This window comes from Watersipora subatra, chromosome 7 (genome assembly GCF_963576615.1).
Source record: "Watersipora subatra chromosome 7, tzWatSuba1.1, whole genome shotgun sequence".
Taxonomy (NCBI): domain Eukaryota; kingdom Metazoa; phylum Bryozoa; class Gymnolaemata; order Cheilostomatida; family Watersiporidae; genus Watersipora; species Watersipora subatra.
The window spans coordinates 22035288-22059722 of record NC_088714.1 but is presented as its reverse complement, the minus strand read 5'-3'; the positions used below and the strand labels follow the sequence as shown (position 1 = coordinate 22059722).

General features: G+C 35.1%; 2 protein-coding genes across 2 annotated transcripts in view; both read right to left on the bottom strand.

The window, feature by feature from the left end:
• LOC137400216 (monocarboxylate transporter 12-B-like) overlaps positions 1–24435 on the bottom strand; it is a 58219-nt gene that overhangs the window by 8460 nt on the left and 25324 nt on the right. The window lies entirely within an intron of this gene.
• Positions 7656–13223, bottom strand: LOC137399597 (monocarboxylate transporter 12-B-like). The gene is made up of 4 exons (XM_068085776.1): positions 13102–13223; positions 10962–11144; positions 10702–10866; positions 7656–7810 (listed from the first exon to the last, which is right to left on the bottom strand). The coding sequence occupies exons 2-4, from the start codon at positions 11095–11097 to the stop codon at positions 7656–7658; spliced, it is 456 nt and encodes a 151-aa protein (XP_067941877.1). The 5' UTR covers positions 11098–11144; positions 13102–13223.

Below are 24435 nucleotides of genomic sequence, written 5' to 3'. Positions count from 1 at the left end.
ATAGTCGTGCATAAAGTGGTATGGAAACCCATAGTCATTATCTAATGCAATCACCTCTTGGCAAAAATCATCATCATTAAAAATAGTACCAAAATACTATGTTAACCTTAAAGGTTGACTTGCGACAAAATTCACATTACCATTATTTGATATGAAAAGATTCACCATGTTTTTCTATGTTGTGTTGTAGGTGCAAAATATGTGGAAAGGTGATTACAAGCTCTTAAAAGCTCAAACACGAACAGAAAATCGCAGCCACACGAGACCGCCTTAGTTTGGATTCCCTTTCCAAAACGGTTCAAATGTGATGTAGTTGTGAGAGATGGTTTCTGTTTACACTTTCTTGCAACCTTATTGGTAGAAATATTTTCACAAATATACTTCACGCATTCAATAAAACCATGTCTATTGTTCTTACGAGTCTGTTTTATCGTCATCGTAATGCTGTCACTTTTAGCAGTGATATCTTATAACTTACCGTAAAAATTCGTTTAATTTTTTAGCCTTAGTTTGAAGGAGTACATATCATTGTCTGACAATCATGACGAGCTTGTTGTCACCTGGGATAATCGAAAAGTGCTGCAAAAATTATTTGCAAAGTATTGGGTTACATGATTAGATTACGTCTTGCCGATTAGACCAGGCCGAGACAAAACTGTTAAGTAGCGAGCATCTATATTTGATACGGGGTCTTTGATAAAACCCGAAGTGTTTGTCATAAACTAGTGCTACGATAAGTTTTATATTGAGCTTTGTATTGGCCTTTCAATTCACGTGAGAACATACGTGACAAGACGATAACCAAATTTCGTGGTTGCGTCATCGAAATAAAGATATTCCAATCTACTGCGGCTTTTCGTTTTTGAGCTTTTAAGAGCTTGTAATCACATTTCCACATATTTGGCACTTACAACACAACAGAGTAAGACATGGTGAATCTTTTGATACCAAATAACTGTAATGTGAATTTTGTTGCAAGTCAACCTTTAATAACTATATAGGTACCTACAATGACTTTAGTGCATTTGGTGGCTATGATCCGCCAGATAATATAACATTACAATGCACTACGTGGAGAGTTCTTACCTTCGAGACAGACTTGTAACATAAACGCTGAATCTAACTTAAATGAATTTAGTTTACAAAACACATACTTGAAGAAGGTTTTAGCATGAATTTTAGTAAAGTTCAGACTTTTAAATAACATTTTATCGTTGCGAAACGTTTTTATTATAACAGATACCAGATATACTGTATAACGGATACGGATAACTCACCATGGCGAGTTCAGCGATGTATAGCTTTTAATAACGTATATAATCGGTACACAAATTGCCAAATTTCAAGTTCGAGATAAATTATTGTCGATATCGTTGGGCAGAATAAATTAGACCTAACGAGAAAAAAATGAAGAAGCATTGTGTTGCATAAACTTAGGTCCCAAATATTTCTTAACAGAGGCATTGTAACGCGTGGGCGCAATGCCAAAATAATTAGCATGCGCATGGGGTATGCGGTATATGAAAACATCTTTGATCAATGTGTCATTCGAGATCAGTGGTAGAGCGTCCGGATAAGAAACTTGGTGATGTATTCATTGTGAGTTCAAATCCATCAGAACGGGGAATATTAATATCAAGATTTTAATAGCCATAGCCGGAATGCAGACAGACATACAACAGATGTCCTCTGAGAAATATATACATGTATATTGAATATATATATAAATATATATATTCAATATTATTTATTATATATAATGAATATACACATTAAATATGTATATTCGATATTATTTATTCTATATACTGAATATATATTCAATATTGTTTATATTGAATATAATATATCCATTGAATATAGTATATCCAATATAAATAATAATGACTTTTATGAGCTTTTGCTTCCCATGACCAAACACGAGCGAAGCGATTGTTTGGGAGATTTATGATAATGATAAATGCATATGTGCTCACAACTCCCCAAAAATTATCCGTTAACGGCCGTTACCAAACCCTTGTACCGAAATCTCATCAACAAATTTAACCATTTTTCAGTTGAGTCGTTTAAGTATAATAACGATACAAAACACATATAAACATATTTAAATATGTTACCAAGTCTTTGAAAAGTTTCTGCAATAGCCTAAAACTAACCCATCTGATCGGATTATACATAGACTGATTAATTTGGCCTGAAATCGAAATAAAAACTTGACAAAGCTTTTTTAATTAAAATTAAGACCGGCCAACGAAACGCCGATAAAGCTGTGCGACAGAACGTAGAACGATTAAGTCGTCCGCATTTCACGAGAAAAACGTGCACATTTCACCAGTCTATGGAACTGTCCAACTGCTGAAGGTTTCTGTAATTAAGTTAGAAGTACTAAAAAGTAGTCATTTCTTTTTTGCCGATTTCAAAGTAACTGACATTTTGGACACTTATAACGAGTGCTTTGGTATTCCAACTGATGTCCAAAGCAGTGAAAGTAAAAGGGAATAACGAAGATATTTTTTTTGCGATTCTTATAAGATTATTACGATGTTTAATTATAAGAATAATTATTCGATTTTATAAGATTTAATTATAAGAATAGTCATTCGAATTTACAAGATCGGACTATATATTGACCGGTGTTGGGCAATATGTTACTGTTATTATTTTTTCTATATAATTTTGTTAAATAGATTTTTTAAAAATCTAGATAAATATCATAACTTCTTGATATTGGTTGCTATGACGTTTTGAAATGTAAACAAAATTGTGCAATGGTTTTCTATTATTACTGTATTACTATATTAATAATATTGATTATTCTAATAATATCAGTGCATTTTACTTCTAATATTGCATTTCTCCTATTGCAGGATGAAGGTATAAACATACAATCTTTTCCTTTCATTATTGCTGTTTGATGTACATAATAACGCCCAGTACATTACAGCTACCATTGCAGTAATCCTATTGCACTGCAGTGCCATTTGACTGCTAATATTGCATTTCTCAACTATCAGTACCCTTTCTTTTTTCCAATATCACTTTGACCGTGGGCTGTATGACAGTGGAATTTCTAGTTACTAGCATAGTCACATTTGTGGTTATTTGGCAACTTACAACCTATGTTGAGTCAGTGAAACAGTATCCTCTCTCATTCTAAACAACCTACATATTATTAGCAGCTGTGTTAACTGCTTGGAATGCCAAATGGCCAATCAGTAGTTTGAGTCCTGTTCTCCTGCTCTTTTGTGGAAGACAACTCCGACAGGTAGCAATGCCCAATAGTACACCACTGTTACAGCAGCGCTCTTCCAACAGTAGGTGGAGAAGATCAGAACATCCCTAACTAAATACTAACTCACATGAAGGTATGAGTTTGTTAGTTACTTTCATGTGTAACTCACATGAAGGTATGAGTTAGTTGAACCAGAATACAATTAGAAGTACCAATGAAAATCAGACCAATGGTTAAAATATGAGTGGGAAGTTTAGATAAATGGTTAAGGTGTGCTCCCTCAATTAGGCGGCAGAAAATATGAACTTAACTAAGGAATGTTTATCTCACTTTGCAGTCCCATTTGTTCTCACCATTTGTAGCCAAAGTCACGGCGATGTATTTTAGAGTTAACCTTTGGTAATATGACAGATGTAGTTGATGAATATAGTGAGTATTTATATTATTGATTGAACACCAACCACATAATTCATTGGGACATTCAGTACAGAACTGAGTACATACAGTAAATAATAACTTAATAAACAATTATATGATAAGGTGTAAAATAATTATAGAATATGTAATAATACAAAAAGTAACGATATAATAAAGAATTAAATCTTTAAAGCCATGAAACTTATTCGCCATCAGAGTTTTCTGCTCTTGTAACCTAACAAGGTCTGCATAATTTCTGGTCAGCACTCAACAACCTGAATACGCAGGTGGCTTTGAGGTGAAGGTAAACCCTTGCAGTTTGGTTGATATTTGTAAGTGCTAGACAAAGGTCCATCCAACTTTTAGACATAAGAACATAACAGAGAATTTATATTCTACATGTTTGCTGTCACTTATAATTAAGGTGCTGTCATTATTAGAACAGCAGATAAGCAAGAGTTTAGATTTCTATGACAATAATACTGCAACCACCTCAAGTTCAATTTGCACAATTGGACAGTGTGATGAGGCCTAAATCTGAGATGTGGGATGAGGGTGTAAATCTAAATTTATTCTATGCAATGTTGCACTTTATTGTAGCTTCTGTGAAGCGATGAGTCTAACCTATGAACAACAGCCTCGAATCTCACTCCTGGAAAGACCTCTAGTAGTGGCAAGAAGAATATCCTAACTTTAGTTTTGAATCATCAGTTATCTAGATTTGTGGGTGGTCTCTACTGTCATACACTTAGCCCAATAGAAACAAATCCTTAGAGACATCTTATGATCAGCACCAACCAGTGTGTAGGAATAGGTCTATATGCAATCAGTTAACACACTAAGGCTTTTTTTAAATCATAGAACACCAATATTGGCAGAGAAAAAAAATTTCTACTTCAACAAAAATAACCATAGCCATTACCAATGTTTATTAAAATGATTTATTCACCTGTAAAATACAATAACAAAATAAATTGATATTACAATTTTATAATACATATAAATTTTTTTTGAAAGAAACAAGCATTATACAAAAGTAGCAGCATTCTTGACAATTCTCCCTGATAGAATTATATTAATATTAATAATTTGAAAACCTTAATATAGTCAAGCACCAACCTCTACAGTTCTGTTAAACTAGCAGTAAATTATAAAGCGTACTAGTGATTGGTTTGGTTTGATTTTTATTGCGTAATAATAACATGACAATATGAGTAAAAAAAATACACAGAGTAGCAATAGGACATGCCAGATAGCCAGAGGCTAGAGTCAAGGCAGCCCCAGCAAGCAGTAGGAAAAGAAACAGAATCAGCGATAAGCGCACACTCCGGAGCACCAGAGTCAGGAAGGACAGTCCCAGGACGCCCACAGGCGCTCTACCAACTTCGCCTTCAGCTGACCCGGAGCAGAGCCCGCACAATCACTCAAAAATTTATTATATAATTTCATTGCACTAAAAAATATCGATCTCTGTCCCTTAGAAGACAAACACTTTTTCAACTTTAATTGATTTTTACTTTTTAAACGGGTATCTTGACAATGATCTATCATAAAATCTTGCAACTCTTCCATGGGGAAAGAATTTGTTAAAAACATTAGCAGGCGATACTGGAATAAAATTTCAATTGGCATTATTTTTAAAATTTTAAAATTTTTGGAAACTGTTTGATTTGGTTTAAAATTGAGTATTATTCTGATTGCCTTTTTTTGCATGATTAAAAGTTTGTTTAAATCAGTTTTGTTGCCGTGGCCCCAAAACTCGATTCCATAAATTAAAAGAGAATAGAAAAAACTGTAGTACAAATTGATCATGGTTGATTTGTCTAGGTAGGGGCGAATGAAACGTAATATTAGTAATATGTAATTAAGTTTTTTGATGAGACTTTGGATGTGTTTTTTAAAAGTCAAGTTGTTGTCTAACGTGATACCTAAAAATTGAGTCGAATCTTTGATTTGTAGTTGAGAATTGTTTAAAGAAAGGCTTAGATTATAATTTTGAGTGTTTTTAGACGGATTTTTGAAAACTACTTGAAATGTTTTGCTGTTGTTTAAAATGAGTCTGTTTGATAGGCACCATTCATTAATAATATTTAATTCCTCTTGGAGTTTAGAATTATCTGTTGAAAATATATTGGTGTCATCTGCGAATAAAATACAATCCAAAGCAGGTGCAGCATTTACTAAGTCATTTATAAAAATTAAAAATAAGAGGGGTCCTAAAATTGATCCTTGTGGGACACCAATCGTAATTGCCCTCATTTGCGAACAATCAGTATCTGTTTTGGTAAATTGAAATCTATTTTGGAGATAACTTTGAATAAGAGAGGAAGACTTTACACTAAAATTGTAGTAAAAAAGTTTGTCAATTAAAATTTTGTGATTAATCGTATCGAATGCCTTTGAAAAATCCAAAAATACGCCCTGAGTTATATTACTTTGATCTAAATTAGTATATAAAAATTCCATTAGACTGTTTATTGCTGTAGTGGTGCTTTTACCTTTTCTAAAACCAAATTGTTTAGGCGACAAGATGTTATTGGTTTCTAAAAAATCCCGTATTTGCAAAGACAAACATTTCTCTAAAATTTTTGATAAAGCAGGAAGAATGGAAATGGGCCGGTAATTAGATGGATCTGTTCTATTTCCTTTTTTAAATAATGGAGTCACGCGAGCTATTTTTAAACAATTTGGGAAATTAGATTGTTGTATAACAAGATTTATAAGATGTGTTAAAACTGGAATTAGGACTAGTTTATTTTCTTTTATTGCACGGAGAGAAATCCTATCATAGCCGGTTGCTTTAGGAAGACTGAAAGAATCAATTATTTGCAGTGTTTGGTAGGGGTCAATTATCTGGAAGCTAAAATCAATATCATTTACACATTTGTCCATAAATTTAGAAAAGTGAATATCGGAAAGTGGCAACTCATTGGCCAGTTTATTACCAACATTTACGAAATGATCATTTAAGGTCTCAGCTATATCTTGCGAGTCTGTTAGGAGTTTTCCATCTTTGTTTATGCTCGTTGGGCTATCTGAATTTTTAGAGTCTCTATTTAACAATCTGTTTATGAATTTCCACTTTTCGTTTTGATTATTTTTACATTTATCAAATTCTTTTTTATAGAATTTAGTCTTCGCAGTTTTAATTTCATTTGTGACTAAATTTCTGAAACTGTGGTAAGAGGTGTGGAGCGAAGTATTGAAAGGTTCTTTTTTGCATTTAATGTGCAATTTTCTTCGCTTATTTATCTGTTTAAGTAGATGGTGATTCATCCAAGGTTTTAAAAAGTTGAGCTTTTTCTGATTTGTGGAAATTAATTTTTTCTTCTCAGCTATTTTTATTAAATTTTGGAACGACAAAGAAAAGGATTCAAAGCTTTTGTTAACATCAGAGCAATCCATTATCGCCCGCCAATCTTGTTCAGCAAGCTTGATTGCTAGCTGATCATAGTCAATAATGAAAATGGATAAATTTGAACGCTTGGGAATTTTGATTTTAAACTCAATTGATGCAAAAACTGGTTGATGGTCAGAAATATTAAAATCTATTGTTGCAGAGTTTATGTTAGAGTCAACCCGGTTAGTTGCTATGTGGTCTATAAGGCTATTTTTGGTACTACCTAGTCTTGTCGCAGTTAAAATTGTGTTGCAAAAACCATATGATGTTAACAAGTTTTCATAATTGAATGAGTTTATGTCAAGAATATTTTCGGGACCGAGATCGATATTAATGTCACCTACAATTATTGTGTCCGGTGGTAATGTGGGGATCAAAGCTCCGAGATCCTCCAGAAAAGACGGCAGAGCGCCCGAGGGCGCCCTGTAGACTGCCAACACCGAGAAAATCCGGCGCCCCGAAGAATGCACCGACGCGAACACCGCTTCCGCCCCAGCCAGTGTAGCCGCCAAAACTCTAGCCTCAAAACCATCTGCCACATACACGCAAACTCCTCCACCTCCTTCATTTGGCCGTGAACTGCAAAGCAATCGACATAATAGACATCTAGTCAACACTTTGTGAGAGCTCATTGCTAGGCTTATGAGCCTTTTTTCTGACACCGAAAGCAATTACAAACATGAGAGCACTTCCTGATATGGCACATGCGGCTATGTAGTAGTAGACATTTCTCCAGTGTAGTGTGTACTCATATATGACACCTAAAATATCATAGATAGTTACAACTATATAAATATTATACTAATATATATATCTCAACAAAGCAGCACAATTGCACATGGGCATTGAATGCATGACCATCGACATGGCTGAGAATGTTCAGGTTGTTTCAGGTCTCAGCAAAACAAAGCATACTGTTACCTAGCTACACAGTTATGGCATGTACCATTATATGTGCATATTTCTTCATGATTAACCTATGGTGTCCTTACATCACAAGGGTCACTTATGGTGTCCTTACATCACAAGGGTCACCTATGGTGTCCTTGCATCACAAGGGTCACTTATGGTTTTCTGACATCACAAGGGTCACTTATAGTGTCCTTACATCACAAGGATCACTTATGGTGTCCTTACATCACAAGGGTTACTTATGGTGTCCTTACATCACAAGGGTCACTTATGGTGTCCTTACATCACAAGGGTTACTTATGGTGTCCTTACATCACAAGGGTCACCTATGGTGTCTTTACATCACAAGGGTCACCTATGGTGTCCTTACATCACAAGGGTCACTTATGATGTCCTTACATCACAAGGGTCACTTATGGTGTCCTTACATCACAAGGATCACCTATGGTGTCCTTGCATCACAAGGGTCACTTATGGTTTTCTGACATTACAAGGGTCACTTATAGTGTCCTTACATCACAAGGATCACTTATGGTGTCCTTGCATCACAAGGGCTACTTATGGTGTCCTTACATCACAAGAGTCACTTATGATGTCCTTACATCACAAGGGTTACTTATGGTGTCCTTACATCACAAGGGTCACCTATGGTGTCTTTACATCACAAGGGTCACCTATGGTGTCCTTACATCACAAGGGTCACTTATGATGTCCTTACATCACAAGGGTCATTTATGGTGTCCTTACATCACAAGCGTTACTTATGGTGTCCTTACATCACAAGGGTCTCTTATAGTGTCCTCACATCACAAGGGTTACTTATGGTGTCCTTACATCGCAAGGGTCACCTATGGTGTACTTACATCAAAAGGGTCACTTATGGTGTCCTTACATCACAAGGGTCACTTATGGTGTACTTACATCACAAGGGTCACTTATGGTGTCCTCACATCACAAGGGTTACTTATGGTGTCCTTACATCACAAGGGTTACTTATGGTGTCCTTACATCACAAGGGTTATTTATGGTGTCCTTACATCACAAGGGTCACTTATGGTGTCCTCACATCACAAGGGTCACTTATGGTGTCCTTACATCACAAGGGTCACTTATGGTGTCCTTACATCACAAGGGTCACTTATGGTGTCCTTACATCACAAGGGTCACTTATGGTGTACTTACATCACAAGGGTCACTTATGGTGTCCTCACATCACAAGGGTTACTTATGGTGTCCTTACATCACAAGGGTTACTTATGGTGTCCTTACATCACAAGGGTTATTTATGGTGTCCTTACATCACAAGGGTCACTTATGGTGTCCTCACATCACAAGGGTCACTTATGGTGTCCTTACATCACAAGGGTCACTTATGGTGTCCTTACATCACAAGGGTCACTTATGGTGTCCTTACATCACAAGGGTCACTTATGGTGTCCTTACATCACAAGGGTCACTTATGGTGTCCTCACATCAAAAGGGTTACTTAAGGTGTCCTTACATCACAAGGGTCACTTATAGTGTCCTTTCATCACAAGGGTTACTTATGGTGTCCTTACATCGCAAGCAAATATCTGTCACTAATCATAGCCAAGCTTTTATTTATTGTACTTTTGAGTATGCGGGTTGCTTTACTAAAGTTAACTGTACATTGACGGTTACTAGCTCAGGTGATAAGTTTAATAAGACTGCATCAATCTGCTAGGTGAAGAAAGAGCTGCGACAGACAGTATAACACAGCCCTATATTTGTATCATCAACGGCCACCGCTGGTGATACAAATATAGTCATAGTACACATAGCACATGACTAGGCCCTATGTTACACCAATACTTTGGAGACACTGTAACCACACTGAAGCTCCAGAAGTGACCATAACTCTACAGAGGCACCCTAATTTTACATTGATAATCAACATGGTTTAGGACATTTCATATTGTTGCAAGCTTTTGGATGTATGATGTTAATTTTACTGCCTCTTCAAACCAAAGTTTCTGAGGTCAGATCAGTTTTTTCGATTACTCTGTCTTTACAAGAGCATACTCTTAGAGTATTGGCATTAAAAAAAGAAACTAAAACATGATTGTATATCGGTATACAATTAATTAGGCCTACACGTTATATAAATTTTGTATATATATAATATGTATACTATTAATATTATATATAATATATATTATATATGTACATATCTCAGACAGGGAATCTATACTGTTGTGAATTTACTTGAAGAAAACATACCAGACACAATCATAAAGTTTCTGTAAATCACCAAGAAACCTTAACTAAAAATAACAGAAGTGTTAGCCACTGTTCTAATACAGATCAATATGCTAGTTTGGGCCATGCGCATAGTAACTGCAGCAATCCAATCATTGGATATGCAAATTATTTGCAACTACAATTGTAATACCCGTAAAAATTATTTTTGGTAGGTGTAATGCCTAATGAATGATATTAATACCGAACTTAAATCAATTGACAATTTAGTAAAGTCATAAGAATATGGTAAGAAATAATATAGTAAGTGATAATATAATAATAAATAGTATAATAAATAATGATAAAACAAGCAATTATATAGTAAGCAATAATATAATAGGTAGTAATATAATAAGTACTAATATAATAAGTAATAATATAATAATTAAATTAAAATCTGTAGACAAAGATTTAATTAGCAAATTTTTGTTTCATTTTTAACTTTCAAGTGCTTTCACAGCACGCTATAAAATACTACCTGAGGCAAACGTAGATATAATGTTGGATAATCCCGCGTAAACGAAATTCATAGCCATTGCACTTTCCACATAGTCGATACCAAAGAGCTCCCTCGCTATGACTGGCATCAAACTAAATGCTGACGTACCAGCTGAACCCACTCCTATCACTGCAGCCACCATTCCTAAAAAAGAAGACAACTTTTAAAACTGCTATGAAGTCAATCTATTGAAGGTTTTTGTGAACATAAGACTGAAGAACATATTTACTGAAATTTACCTGCTGTATTGTTGAGCAAGCCACACAGTAATGCCATAAGTCCAGTAAAAGCCATACATAGCCCAACATGAACAGCAACAGGTAAAAGCTTTCTATCGGCTAACCATCCATGAAAGATTCTCATTGGTATCTCCATAACTCCACAGAGTGATAGAACTATACTAACAAACTCCTTACTAATACCTAAAATGAAATATTCACTTACATGAACTACTCTTCGAACCAGATAACCATTGAGGAATAGTAACAAATATAAATGAATTACTAGCTGTACTACCCAACCCTTCCAATATTTTAGAGAGAAACTGATTTTCTCTCCACTCAAGTATTTTATTGCGCAGTAAAATGTCATTTACCTTCGATTCAAGGCTGCCAAAGAGTTGTTACAAGCTAATATTTTGCTGGTAGATATCTGGCATAGTAGCTCTAAAGCTTAATATTTATAAACCCACAGTCTTAGCTCCCAACTACATGAGCCTCATGTACTCAACCCACATTCTGCATAACTAGGCTATACGTATGTCAAAAGTTTATTTATTAAAAAGTAGAGCTGCACAACGATTATAAAAATTGATCGCGATTAATAACTGGTCTGAACCAGTTAATCTTCGATTAATCTTAGAATTAATTTAGCAAAAACCTGCATATTCAAAAACAAATAAGACAGCTACATATAGATTAATTATATTTTAGACAATTGTTAGCAGTAGTACATGTTATGTACAATGTACATAAGTTACAATGTAATAATTATTATGAGTATGAAAACTGTCTATGAAAGTCTATAATTAAGTCAGCCAAGAGTTGAGGCAGCACAGTTTATTCACATTATCTGAATAAAACGATGCCCTCTTCCTATATACAATATTGCCAGCTTTAGAGAATAGACGCTCACAGGGGACAGTAGTGCCGGTAGTCAGTAGTATTAGTTATTGTCTGCGACAGCTAGTGATGATTTCTGCGCGGTAGGATGAGAATTAATTAAATTATATCGTAATGATGATGTGCTGTGGTGATAAGCAGATTTTTTCTAGCATATATTGCACTTCGCTTTCTTGTTTATGCTTCCAACGACTTACAGAAATGCGCTACCTAGGGTGGAAGACATTTTTCTGCTTTCATGTTCCAATAAAGTGTCAATCTTGAAATCATGAAATATGATTGTGACTTTTTTGAAAAATGAAAATACATGTATAATTTATTTGAGAAAGTTTTTAAAAACAAACAAAAATAAACTAAGATACGTATTAAATAATACTGAAATCCCTTTTGTTGCTATTACCTAGAAACATGCTCATACAACTAACAACGGACGAGTATAACTGGAGTAGCGCAGAACCTGGTCACGTGACGGGGGAATTTTCTGTTTTTGTCTAATAATTAATATCTCATGCCAAATCTTACCAATTTTTTCGAGATTTATATTTTTTTATACATTTCTCTATTTTGCTATACATTTTCCAAATACCTCTCTGTGTACAATAATCTTATGCAAGATTTTGCAGCTATTTATGCACATTTTTGCATAATATTTTATCTTATATTTCTTAACAGTATTGGGTTATTAGTAGTGGGTTATTGCAATATTGCTGTGATAGAATATAGCATTGTGGCCAGTGTCTAATATTAATCATGATACATGATTAAATGCAACTGGGCATGTGCAAGACATGTGACAAAAACAGAAAATTCCCCGTCAAGTGACCAGGTTCTGAGCCACTCCAGTTATACTCGTCCACTAACAACACGGCCGCTTACGACTAGATCGGCACGGTGCTTGTGCATTGTATAAACAAGTTTAATGTTAGCGACTCACTTTGTTGTCATAGTTGAGTGCAAAATAATTGTGGTTGCAATTTATTGGTAAGAAAGTGTTGCTTGTCATAATATTTATTTGTTAGTAAATTAAATGGTAGTAACATGCTACGTTAGACTCGTTAGTAATGTATGGTACTAAACAGTACAAAGGAAAGGAACCACATCAAGATCATCACCTCGGTTGCATTTCAATTGAAGATTAATTGGCCCAACTCAGTTAATCGTTTATTTGTATTGGTCGCGTTAATCGTTTAATTAACGCGATCATTGTGCAACTCTACTAAAAAGGCATTAGCTATAAATGAAACCTGTACTCTCTTACCTATCTGTTTGCCCAATGGAGGAATGCACTGTAAAACCACGTCGGTTCCTAAGGAATACGCTAAAACGGAAAACCCCAATATTAAGCACCAAGGGTTGTAAGCAATCTTCCATTTAAATGACTTTTTCTTCTTTTTGTTATCTTGGGATGGAATTTCCGATGTAATAGGTTCAGCAATTATTCTGGAACCTTCTAGCTGTTGCGCACTAATGGCAAGTATCTGAAGAGAAGAAGGGTGATGATTGTCTCGTTTTCTTATGGCCTGATGCAAAGTGAGACTATTTATCTTATCAGGAGTTGAAAAGAACATGTTTTTGGAATTATCTATGTCATTCTCCTGCAGGCGTTTGGCTCCGAGAGACTGGCTTCGTTTTCGAAATTTATTCTAAATAATAAAAACTAATATAATTATAGTTGGAAATAGTCATCTCTGTGCTGAATAAACTATGAAGGTTGTTTACAAGCCTAGCAAAGTGTAGAGGTTAACATCATATGATCTTACATTCAGTCATACTTTGCTCCTTTGTACATTGCTATATTATTCAATAGAATTTTATGTTACATATTATTACATGTTTGCTACATTATATCACTCATATTGTATGATAGTACAGTGTATTACTGCGTAATGTTTTCTGTTACCCTGCAAAATACTGCAACATAAAGTAGCGTATCGTATTATGATGTGAAAAATCAGAATCTTTGTTATATGTACATGTACTCGTACTGTATCATATATAGATAGTGTTTTGTAATATATGTACTACTTCACTTTGTTTTATTGTACTATATTATGTTAAGCTATATTACGAAATATAGGATGATATTGTGTGGTATTGAATGATATCGTAATTGTATTGTTATTTTATGACCAATATCCTTGTATGTTAATTGTATGTTAAGGTAGGGTATGATTATGTATAGTATTGAATGATATTGCAAGGTAACAAACATTAGTTATAATATTTTTATTATACCATTTACAGTATATTAGAAAATGTTATATTATATTGTAAAGGAAGCCTTGAATTTTCTCCGATGCATCACGCTGACCTGGCTGACCTGGCTGACCTGGCTGACCTGGCTGACCTGGCGGCTGGTTTTTGAGCCGGACCTGCCACTTTTAAAGCAGGCATCCGGGCTGGTTTATCGGTGATGCTTCAATGAGGTGAGACTGAAGGGGTCCCTTTTTTTGTCTCTAGCTTTAACCTATTTGTTCACAGTTGGGTGTAGAGACATCTCTTTGGTCTGGTTTCAGAGCTAGTCTGAGGCTGGGTCCACCCAAGGGCTGATAGTAATTACGGGTGGTCACGCTTTTCCACTAAGACCTCTCTTTGTCCAACCTGTTTATGATAGATCCACCCATCGGTCCCTTTTCATGGTCTTCAAGTAATTTTGTCTGTGTGTGGAGAAACAAAGGCCTTGTTTCAACGAGCTGCAGGCACTACTTTTGTGGCTCTCTGCCATTTCCTTGCGTCAGAGTCCGTACAGACATGCCCCCTTTTTTGCTGCAACTCCAGCAGGTGTTAGATCTTGACTAGGTCGCTTTCTTGGTGAAGCCGAGTCGCTTCTGCAGCTTCTCAACTTTTTGTGTCAGCTGCTGTATCATCAGTGTGACCTGGCTGCTAGCATCGTCTTTTGTCACTTGTATATGGGTAGGTGGCTCTGCATCCACTACTCTGACAGGGCTACCAGTGGACTGGCACTTTTCTATTTTTATTTGTAAGAAGTCATTGCCAACCCTTGTGGCATCCGCCAGGGCAAGGTTGGGCACCGCTAATAGGTGTCGCTGGAGAGATGGGTTGTTTAGCAAGCTACAGAAAGCCTCCATTAACATGCTAAGAAAGTGTGGATCATTCAGGTTTCTGCAAGCAATATGAAACAGCCACTCCACTTCCACCGCATGCTCTTGCACTAATACCTTGTCACTCCACCTTAGCTCGAAGGCGCTAAGCTAACTCTGAGCCTTTTGAGGAGACAGTTTAAACCAAGCCTGCAGGGCGTCAAAGACGGCTGCTACTGACCTGGCCCATCTGCAGTTCCTTGGTTTGTTTTTTTAATGCACCCAGTGCGCTGAAACTGGTGATGTTGAATACTTTGTTCGTCGGTTCCAGGAGGTTGCAGATGCAAACAGCTGGACAGAGGAGGCCACCCTGCTGCACTTGAGAGAAATTTTAAACTGGTGAGCCCACATATGAGGCTGAGACATCAGCATCATCAGTTTCAAGGCTTTGACCAACTGATCCAGGCCCAGGTCCACATTCTTGGCACATCTGTTGACCACATTGCAGGGGTTTCCTTCGAGGGCTGAGCTGCTGTTTTTAAGGCAGAAAATTCTTGCGACATACTCTTAAGTTACGTGCTGCTGTTTTGCTTGTATCTCCGAGATTGTGCTGCCATTTTTCCAGCCAGACCTACTTGGCTTGCCCTGAGTTTTTTCCCAGCCGCCACTTTTGAGTGCCATTTTTTCAGGCCATGAACCTTTTTTCAGGCCAAAAACTTCTTCAAGTAATTTTGTGATTGGCGTTGGGAAAACCATCATACAAAACAATATTGGTGTAGAGCTAAAGATCAAGTAGATCTGACTGCCGCAACCAGTGACAAGGAAGCTTGGCAGAATCCTTCGCGGTACATAACACCAATCTAAAATTAACTGCACAGTTGTAGTCAAATATATATGTATTTTTATGAGCAATATGCCATTAAGCACATAAATATAGAAGGTGCAAAGATGCTCTGTCTCTTGCTTGCACAACTCATTGTCAACTATATATGAACAAAGGTGAAAGAAGCTCCGCCCTTCTTTACAGCAGGTCGGGCCAATCTCTTTTTTCTCTGCTAGCTTGGCTGAGCAGAGAGCCAGCCTGGCTGCAGAGCCAGCTGGTTCCCACAACAATATTGTTGTATATATTATATCATCTTATCATATGCTCTTTTTCAAGTCATACAATACCATATGACTTGAAAAAGTATTGTGTATTGTCGAGTTTATATCATATTGTTTGTGTATTATATCAAATAAAATTATGTTGTATTGTACTACATAGTATTAATTTTATTATATTATAGAAGAATATATTATTTAATTTAATAAAACTATCTTAAAGATTTTGCTATAGAAGATGCCTGCAAAGAGTACCTTATCCAGTAGAGCACTACCTGAAAACTTTCTAAGTGCACTAAAATATAATAACTACGCCTTTCTAACTGTAAACACTAAAATACATACCAAACAAAAAAGGTTTGTGCTAAATGGTGCAGTCAACATAAGTGTGCTTCTATAAATGATTTTCTTTTTTTACTGATAGGAGCTTTACCTGATCCACAGAATGACTGTTGGAGTTATCTTCCTCCTCTGAAACTTCACCGCCTGATTCACTACTTGATTTCACCCATCTTGAGTAATAGCTTAAGGGACGGAGGAGGGCTGCGAGCACCATGGTTTGTATACAGAAACCAGCTGCAACACAAGCAACTCCCAATACTATTCTTAGAACATCGATACCCTAGGACACTTATATTTCGCTAGTATTTAGTTATTTAGTTTCGTGAGTAGCGTACAGAGTAAAATTTCGCTGCAACTTAATTTCGCGGATCTGATGAGTGCAAAAATATAGTGATGTGAAAATAAATGCAGTAAAATAAACATACGTGTAATTAGATTTTTCAGGTCCAGTTCACTAGTAAAAAAAATTTTCAAGTTGGGACTAGTTTGTATTTGGGTACCGCGGGTAAAAATGTGTGGGCGAGATCGACAATGCAACTTGATCGCTTGCTGCTATTTGTTTCTTGGACTATCAATGACATATAGGTTCTTGCCGCTGTGACTAATGTGGCACCAATATCATACCTCAACTATTGATAGCACGTTGTTATTGTTTTTGGTTGGTAATAAAATTCATCGCTGCAATAATTATTATTTAATTTTATGACTTTTCCTACCAGACTTTCATCCTCATCAGTTACAAATTCAGTGACCAAACTAATATCATCATCTTCCTCATTTGTCTTGGCTTTTCCACAGGCCCGTATTCCCTGGTTCGGCTGGCCGGCTGAGCCACCCCAACTTTTTAGGAATTTTTGGCGGTTAAGTATAGTCAAACTCGGAGAACTCGCCCTCGGATAAAATGTAAAATTTTATCACGAACACAAGGTTAACTCGAACAGATTTGTTTGGTCCATTCCCACGCAATGATAAACTTAGATAGCTCGACCTCAACATCATTAACTCGAACAGTTATTTGCCCAACGGCTACGGGGAACGGTTTTTATCGCTGTAGAATATCACTTTATTCCAAGCCATAGAGATAAACGTTAACCTTTAATAGTTCTTGGGCGTCATTATTATCATGATCGGCAAAATATTTTTGTTAACGTCCTGGCAGTCACATCACCTAAAACAAAAAAATCTCAAATAATAGAAAAAATGTTTATACTTTTCGATAAAATCTTTTAAAACTTTACGTGAGATGCCCGGTTGAGGCCCTACATGAAATAAACCTGTTGAGGGGGCTGATACTGCCCCTCCAAACTCCAGATGCTCATAACTAGTCGCCTAATATTAGCCACCCCAATTTGCAACCAGGGAATACAGGCCATTTTCCAAAAGAACTTGTTATCTCAATTTGCTTTGCCACGCTGCTCAGTCGGCGTATTATCTATAATGAGTTTAGCAGAAATTGCCCAATGAGCCCAACCACACACAAATGTTACCTACATTTCTAATATGACGATTTTATTGTGGATACCAATGAACAAAGCTATTTAATTTTACGTTTTCGCTCGTTCGTTATGATAGTTTAGTTTCGCTCATGAAATTTTCGCGAGAGGATGACTGCGGGAAAATGCGAAAGTTAGATGACGCGAATACATAAGTGTCCTAGGGTAGCTCACCATTCGTGGTTTTTACCTAGTACTCGATGACAAAATCTCATTTAAGTAATTCTGGTATAGGTTTGACTTTTGAACTTACAGTATAAAATTTTAGTTTTAGCTTTCTGTTTTATAACCACTTATGTTTTTCTTAATATGTATACAAAATCTTTTCTTTGGTTTATCTGATTGTAAAATATAAACTTACAAGTTTATTTTTACATGGAAAAAGGCTATTAATATAGTAAAATCTTTTTTTTGTGCCTGACACCTTAAATGACTAATAGGTATAGATGCACTGTTATTAGGAAAACACCCAACACCTAATTTTTTTAATAAATACTATCATTTAGGTTTTATAACATTCTGATGCAAAGAGTGTTGTATTAAAATACTAGATTCTTAACTCAGGCACAGATAACACTGAGCATTTGGGTTGTAATAATAATGTGAGGTTAAAGGTCGTGTTGAAAGTAAAAGTAGTGGCAGGCACGCTGACACAGAATGATAAATCAGCTGTTCAGTGTCAGCTGTTCAAGCACAGTTCAGATTACATTTTTGAATTTGAGTAAAGTTATGAAGTTAACTTCCTTTCAACTCTACTATTTTACTAGTTGCAGTGCACCAAGAAACATGCTTAGTTGAAGGAACTTCAACTGTAGTGTATGACAATTGATTATAACACCACAGAGTAGCTTATGATTGCCATGAAATATTATATCCTTAGAAACTAGCATTATATAAACTAGAATCAGTTTTATTACATTTGCACAATGTTTTAAGATCTTCCACTTTTATTGCTTTCAGATATCAAGTCTTTTAGAATGAAGGGCTTTTTCACTCAACCTTCTTCCAACTCATCCAATTTTCTGCCGCCCCTTTTCTAATATCGGTGCAAACCCTCCATGACTGCGTTTCATAATGCAGTCACATAACGCGCACCTACAATCTTTTTATTACTTTTTCAACTACCAAGATCGGTCTGCCAACTTAACAAGATTAAGGAAGTCTATAAATATAATCTATAAATATAATCTATAAACTTTCTACGATTTGAAGTAAGACAAGCACAGTTTAATGGCTCTGATGAAAACACGCTAAGCCAAATTCCAGAACACTTTAAAATAAACTAACTTTATCTGCTGAATGCATCCTGATATAAAAAGCAGACACTACCGTCACACATTTAATGAGACAATGAGTTTACTATAAACACATGTTGTAGTTCAACAATAATGATTTGACGCATTAGTAGTGGAAAAATAGCCTTTAGCACATCCATTCTACAAGTAATGACATGGGAGTTCAAAAGCTGATGTTCAGCTATTTAATCAGCAACCTTTTTTCTAAAATTTATGGCAGTGTGAAGCCAAAATACCATAGCTCACTCTACTTACTGTAGAGCGTTACGGCACCAGAGAAAGAATAGTTATCAAAAAGCTTTCGAAGACTTATGGCTGTGGCTAGAACTCCGAAGCCAGAGCATGACGTTGTTAGCCCAAGTGATAAGCCTTTTCTTTTATCAAAATAAGGAGCAGAGGCTGTGAATACTGTGAGTAGCACCATACCATTTCCAATACCTGTAACAAAGCACAATTTATCAAGAGTTTACTAAATTGGGCTGTCAAATCCAAAATCAACATTGATGGCAGAAATAAAAACCGTTTAAATATATAATTCCATCTTGTTTATATGTAACGTATAATAATATATATTAAACGTTATATGTCAAACCACTTATTTGATTTGAATGACTAACTGCTTCTCTTTTTTATTGTTTTTGCATGTCATAATTTGGAAAACGACTTTCCCACGACCAAATGAGCGGAGCGAAGTTTGAGAGTTTGTATGATAAATGCATGTGCACACAACTTACGAAAATGTTTCATCAACAACGTCGCAAACCTTTGTTTCAAAATCTCATCAACAAATTTAACTATCGTTTTGTAAAGTCGTTAAAGTATAAAAACGATACAAAATACAAATAAGCCTATTTAAATATGTTACCAAGTTTTTGTAAATTGTCGACAGTATCTTAAAACTTACTCATCTGATCGGATTATACACAAATAGACAGATTAATTTGGCCGAAAATTGCCACAAAACGCTTGAAAAGCTTGGTTTAATAAAAGTTAAGACCGGCCTACGATACGTCAATAAAGCCGTGCGACATATAGTGGAACTATTTAGCAGTGCGCATTTCACAAGAAAACCGTGCTCATTTCACCAGTCTATGGCATTGTTTACTTGTAATCGAATTTATTCGAAGGTTTCTGTAATAAACGTAGACCGTTTGAGGCGTAGACCAATTTATAGGTATGAAATTGTGGTACACAGTTTATCAGCCTATGTTTTTTTGTCCAATTACCAAAGGTTTCATTATTTAAAACGTTAGCCAAAATTCTTTACAACTTATGTACAAGCTAGGGCCGAACTACACCCCTTTATGACGAGAACATTTTTTTATTTTGCTGCAGTTTGCAGAAAACTTTCAGACACGTGAACGCTCATACTTGCTTTCTGTTAAAGATCGCTATCAAAACCATTCTACATTCAACACAACCAACTTTCAAACTGTGTATATAGTGCACAGTAGCTTGCCATTTTACTATTAATTTTGCATTTCAGAGTTATAATAAACATATTTCCTTATTGTTGTTGTTAAATTACATACATTACAGTAGGTTAGGCCTACAGCTTTAGTTAATACTTTTTTATTGTTGTAAAACAGGTTTGAGATAGTAGTAGATTAGGTGTGATTTGGATATATCTATATATTATTATATATAGATATAGGTCAATATATATATTAGGTGTGATTTGGTCAATATGCGGTCTTCAACGCACTGTATTTCTATCAGTCGGTTCGCGAGTTATGCTTAGAGCAAATCTTTGGGTTGAGAAGGGATTAGTCAATGGTTCAATTGGTACTGTCTTGCGTATCATATACTGTGCAAATCAAGGCCCACCTGCATTACCTGCTTTCGTTGTCTGCATATTTCCAGATTATACTGGTCAAACATTTCTTCCCGAACACCCCAACAGTTTTCCAATTATACCTATCAAGCGTACTTGGACTGTTGGCCATGCCACTCTTAGCCGTACAGGCATTCCTCTCGATCTAGCATGTGGTTTGACAATACACAAGAATCAAGGTCTTACCATGGATAAAGCTGTCATTAATATAGGCCACCACGAAATGACCGCTGGAATATCGTTTGTTGCTCTCTCTCGAGTTCGAAACATCAATTACTTACTTGTTAACAACTTCGCTAGAGAGCGCATCACTCGATTAGCTATCAATGACCAAATTTTACAACGCAAAAGAGAGGAGACTAGACTGTGCGACCTTTAACAGATACTGTATACTTATAACAGATATTGTAATATCAACAATTAACCAATTACTCGTATACCCGGTTTCAACCCAACTTTACCTCCAAAATAAATTGTCAGTTGCACCTTTTTAGAGTCGTGCTCCCTCAAATTTATTTTATATCATCTCAAACAAGTCTCATTTACACTATACTCTGTCAATTCCTGCTGACAACTACTTTTTCAACAACTAACAGTACCCTTTCTTTTTTCCATTATCTCTTTGGTCGTGGGCTGTATGACAGGGGAATTTCTAGTATATATATATTTCTACATTTTTTGCCGTGACATACTCATTTTTTAGGAGTCCAAACAAGCAATGTTAAAAATGCTTTGAACAATGCTCTTTCATAAAATTCTTTTTTTGTTTCAGTTTTGTGACAGACCAAATTTTTAAAAGCATTTTTCTTTTTAAAGTTGTGAAAATTTTGTGAAATTTAAAAAATAACATAAAAAAGAATGTTTATATGCTTAGTCAGTAAAAACTGCAAGGTTCAACAATAATTATGAAAGAGTTATTGATACCAGAATGCAAATCTAATATTTATTCAGTTCATGACATACTAGTAGCTAGTAGTATGATACAGTTCTTATCTATATATATATATTTTTCAAAGTATGTCGTGTGTTTGCATTCTGGCTATAGTTATAGCTATAGCGCACGCTGATTATTCTACCGATGAGGCCACGCGTTACGACGCCCCCGTTAAGAAATATTTTTCATGATGTTCAATTACTATATTTAGGGTCAAGGCCAATTCTTCCCGAGTGAACAATTACATTGTCTTCGTGGGAAGAGTCTCCGTAAAGTAGGAGTGTCTCTGTATTCAAAGTTTTTAAAGATAGTTTCTGGTGGCACACTAACCTTTGTTATACACACGTACTTCTATGCAAGAATTGTCATTATTAATTCTACATATTCAGGAATTTTTTTCTTAGTTCGTATTAACTGTATCATTACCGTAGCAAAACCGACCTAATGTAGCTATTATGTGCTAATTATTTCACATTTACATCTAAACCCTTTTATAGCCATTTATTTTTTAATTTATTTGACCTGCATGAAAAATTTTCCTCATGATATGAGAAAATATGAGCTTAGAAGTTGTTTGACAAAGTTTGAAAACCTTAACAGTTGTTTTTATTTTCTATTAAGTTATATTTCAATTAACACTTTTCTCATGATATGTAGTTTAAAAGTTAAAATAGCAAATATTGTTTTATGTTAAATACAAATCAATTTTCTGACAAAAGACTTTTTATTACCCGGGCAACGCCAGGTTGTGCAACTAGTTGATGTGGGCAACTAGGTTGTACAACTAGTATGACAGTGGAATTTCTAGTGTTTAAAATAAAATCATTGCCAATAGAGTAACAAAGAATCATCTACAATTATCTTATTAAACACTTTCAATTCCAGCAGCACATTGACTATACATTTGTCTGATTCCCTCGCCGTCTGACTCTTTACTGGACCATGTTTATATAATAGTATAAATGCTCCTACTCTTTGACCTATTTTTTCAATTGCTCAATGATTTTCTATACATATGCGATATATGTGAAAGACTAAAAGTTATAAGTGTATTTTTATATATAAATAGAAAGTGTTTTTTACAAAGAATTATTGGTCATTTTTCATCGTTGATAAAGTTCATAGGTACATGTATATTATCACCAATGGTCCAATATTGACCTGTGATGGCATCCACATAACCTCACAAGCATGGATAACTCTATGGATTGTTCATGTGCTCTAGTTATACAGTAGAAAAGTAGTTATCAAAAGCACTCACCAAATATAACTCCCCATGTAAGGTACATACACTCCATAGAAGGTGAGTAAGCAAAAGTTATCATTCCAATTGTCATTATGCCTACTCCTAGCATACCAACAAACCTCGCAGATGTTATGGCTAACAGCAAACCAATAATTGGTGCTGTAAATAGAAATTATATTATTACATAGGAAACTGCTGTTAATGTTGCTAACATTGAATAATAAATATCTCACATCTTACATATTCACAATCTTTATTCAATGGCTTTGTAGCTGCTAAGCCAGTTTAAAGCATTTTACACCTGTTGGCAGCAATGATCAAACCATTACATCCTCGAGCATGAGCTGTTTTGCATTTTTATCCTTTACCAATCTTTCAAAAGATGCCAAAACTTACTAATTGTTCGGTTAATATTTTATGAAAATTTTAATATTTTAAAGTATAATATTCTGGCATAAACTTTCAACTAAAAATGAAACAAAGCAAATAAGGGTTTTTGCATGAATTTAAATAAAATGATACAGAAACTTTCATTTTGTTAGCATTAAAAATATGAAGTCACAATTTAATATTTTGAAATTATTTCTGGTATGTTTCAAGATACCATTGTGGTTGAAGGTATGTCTGTTCTTAGTATATGTTGTTTATAGTTACAATGTAGTCTCAGTTTGATGAAACAACTATAATCTTAGGTTTTTAAAGATACAAAGTATATTATAAGAGCACAAGCATTGACATGCGAAGTTGTCTACTACTAGCGCATCACTTTTGTTACTATAAATTTTTTCTGTATTACCTGAACAGAGTTAAATCTTGCTTATATTATAATAGAAGTTGCAAGTTGCTGAATTTTAATACAGTAATTTATTTTTTCTCAAAAGATATTTATTTTAATACAATTCTTTGTACCAACTCTATTTTTCCTGTAATGATCATAATTTTCTTAATTTTGTAAAGTTTTTATTTTGAGCCAAGCCATTCAGTGAATGCACTACTGTTGCTTTGTGAACTTTATGTTTTAGCAGCATATCCCTATCTATAATTCAAGTTATGGTGCCTTAAACAAAGTCATGCAAATTTCCGACTAGCTTATATTTTTTAAGTTGGTGTTCAAGCTACTAAACCAGCCCATAGATATTAAATAACTTACATACAGTCAAAGCTAAATGAAAATAAACACCATATACTGCCTGAAAACAAAAGACTCTAAAAGCATGAAAAATGTGGCTGATTAATTGGATTCTTTGCTTTTTAGCAACTAAAACAAAGTATGTCTGCAAATGATGACTGCTGTTGTTATTAAATT

What these genes read in the sequence shown, in the direction of transcription:
- LOC137399597 (XM_068085776.1), bottom strand. Translation starts at nt 11,097, where the DNA reads ATGGAGATACCAATGAGAATCTTTCATGGATGGTTAGCCGATAGAAAG. An exon ending in CTTGCTCAACAATACAGCAG is followed by an intron (nt 10,867 to 10,961) that starts GTAAATTTCAGT and finishes CTTCTTTTTTAG; the next exon opens with GAATGGTGGCTGCAGTGATA. An exon ending in TATATCTACGTTTGCCTCAG is followed by an intron (nt 7,811 to 10,701) that starts GTAGTATTTTAT and finishes ATGATATTTTAG; the next exon opens with GTGTCATATATGAGTACACA.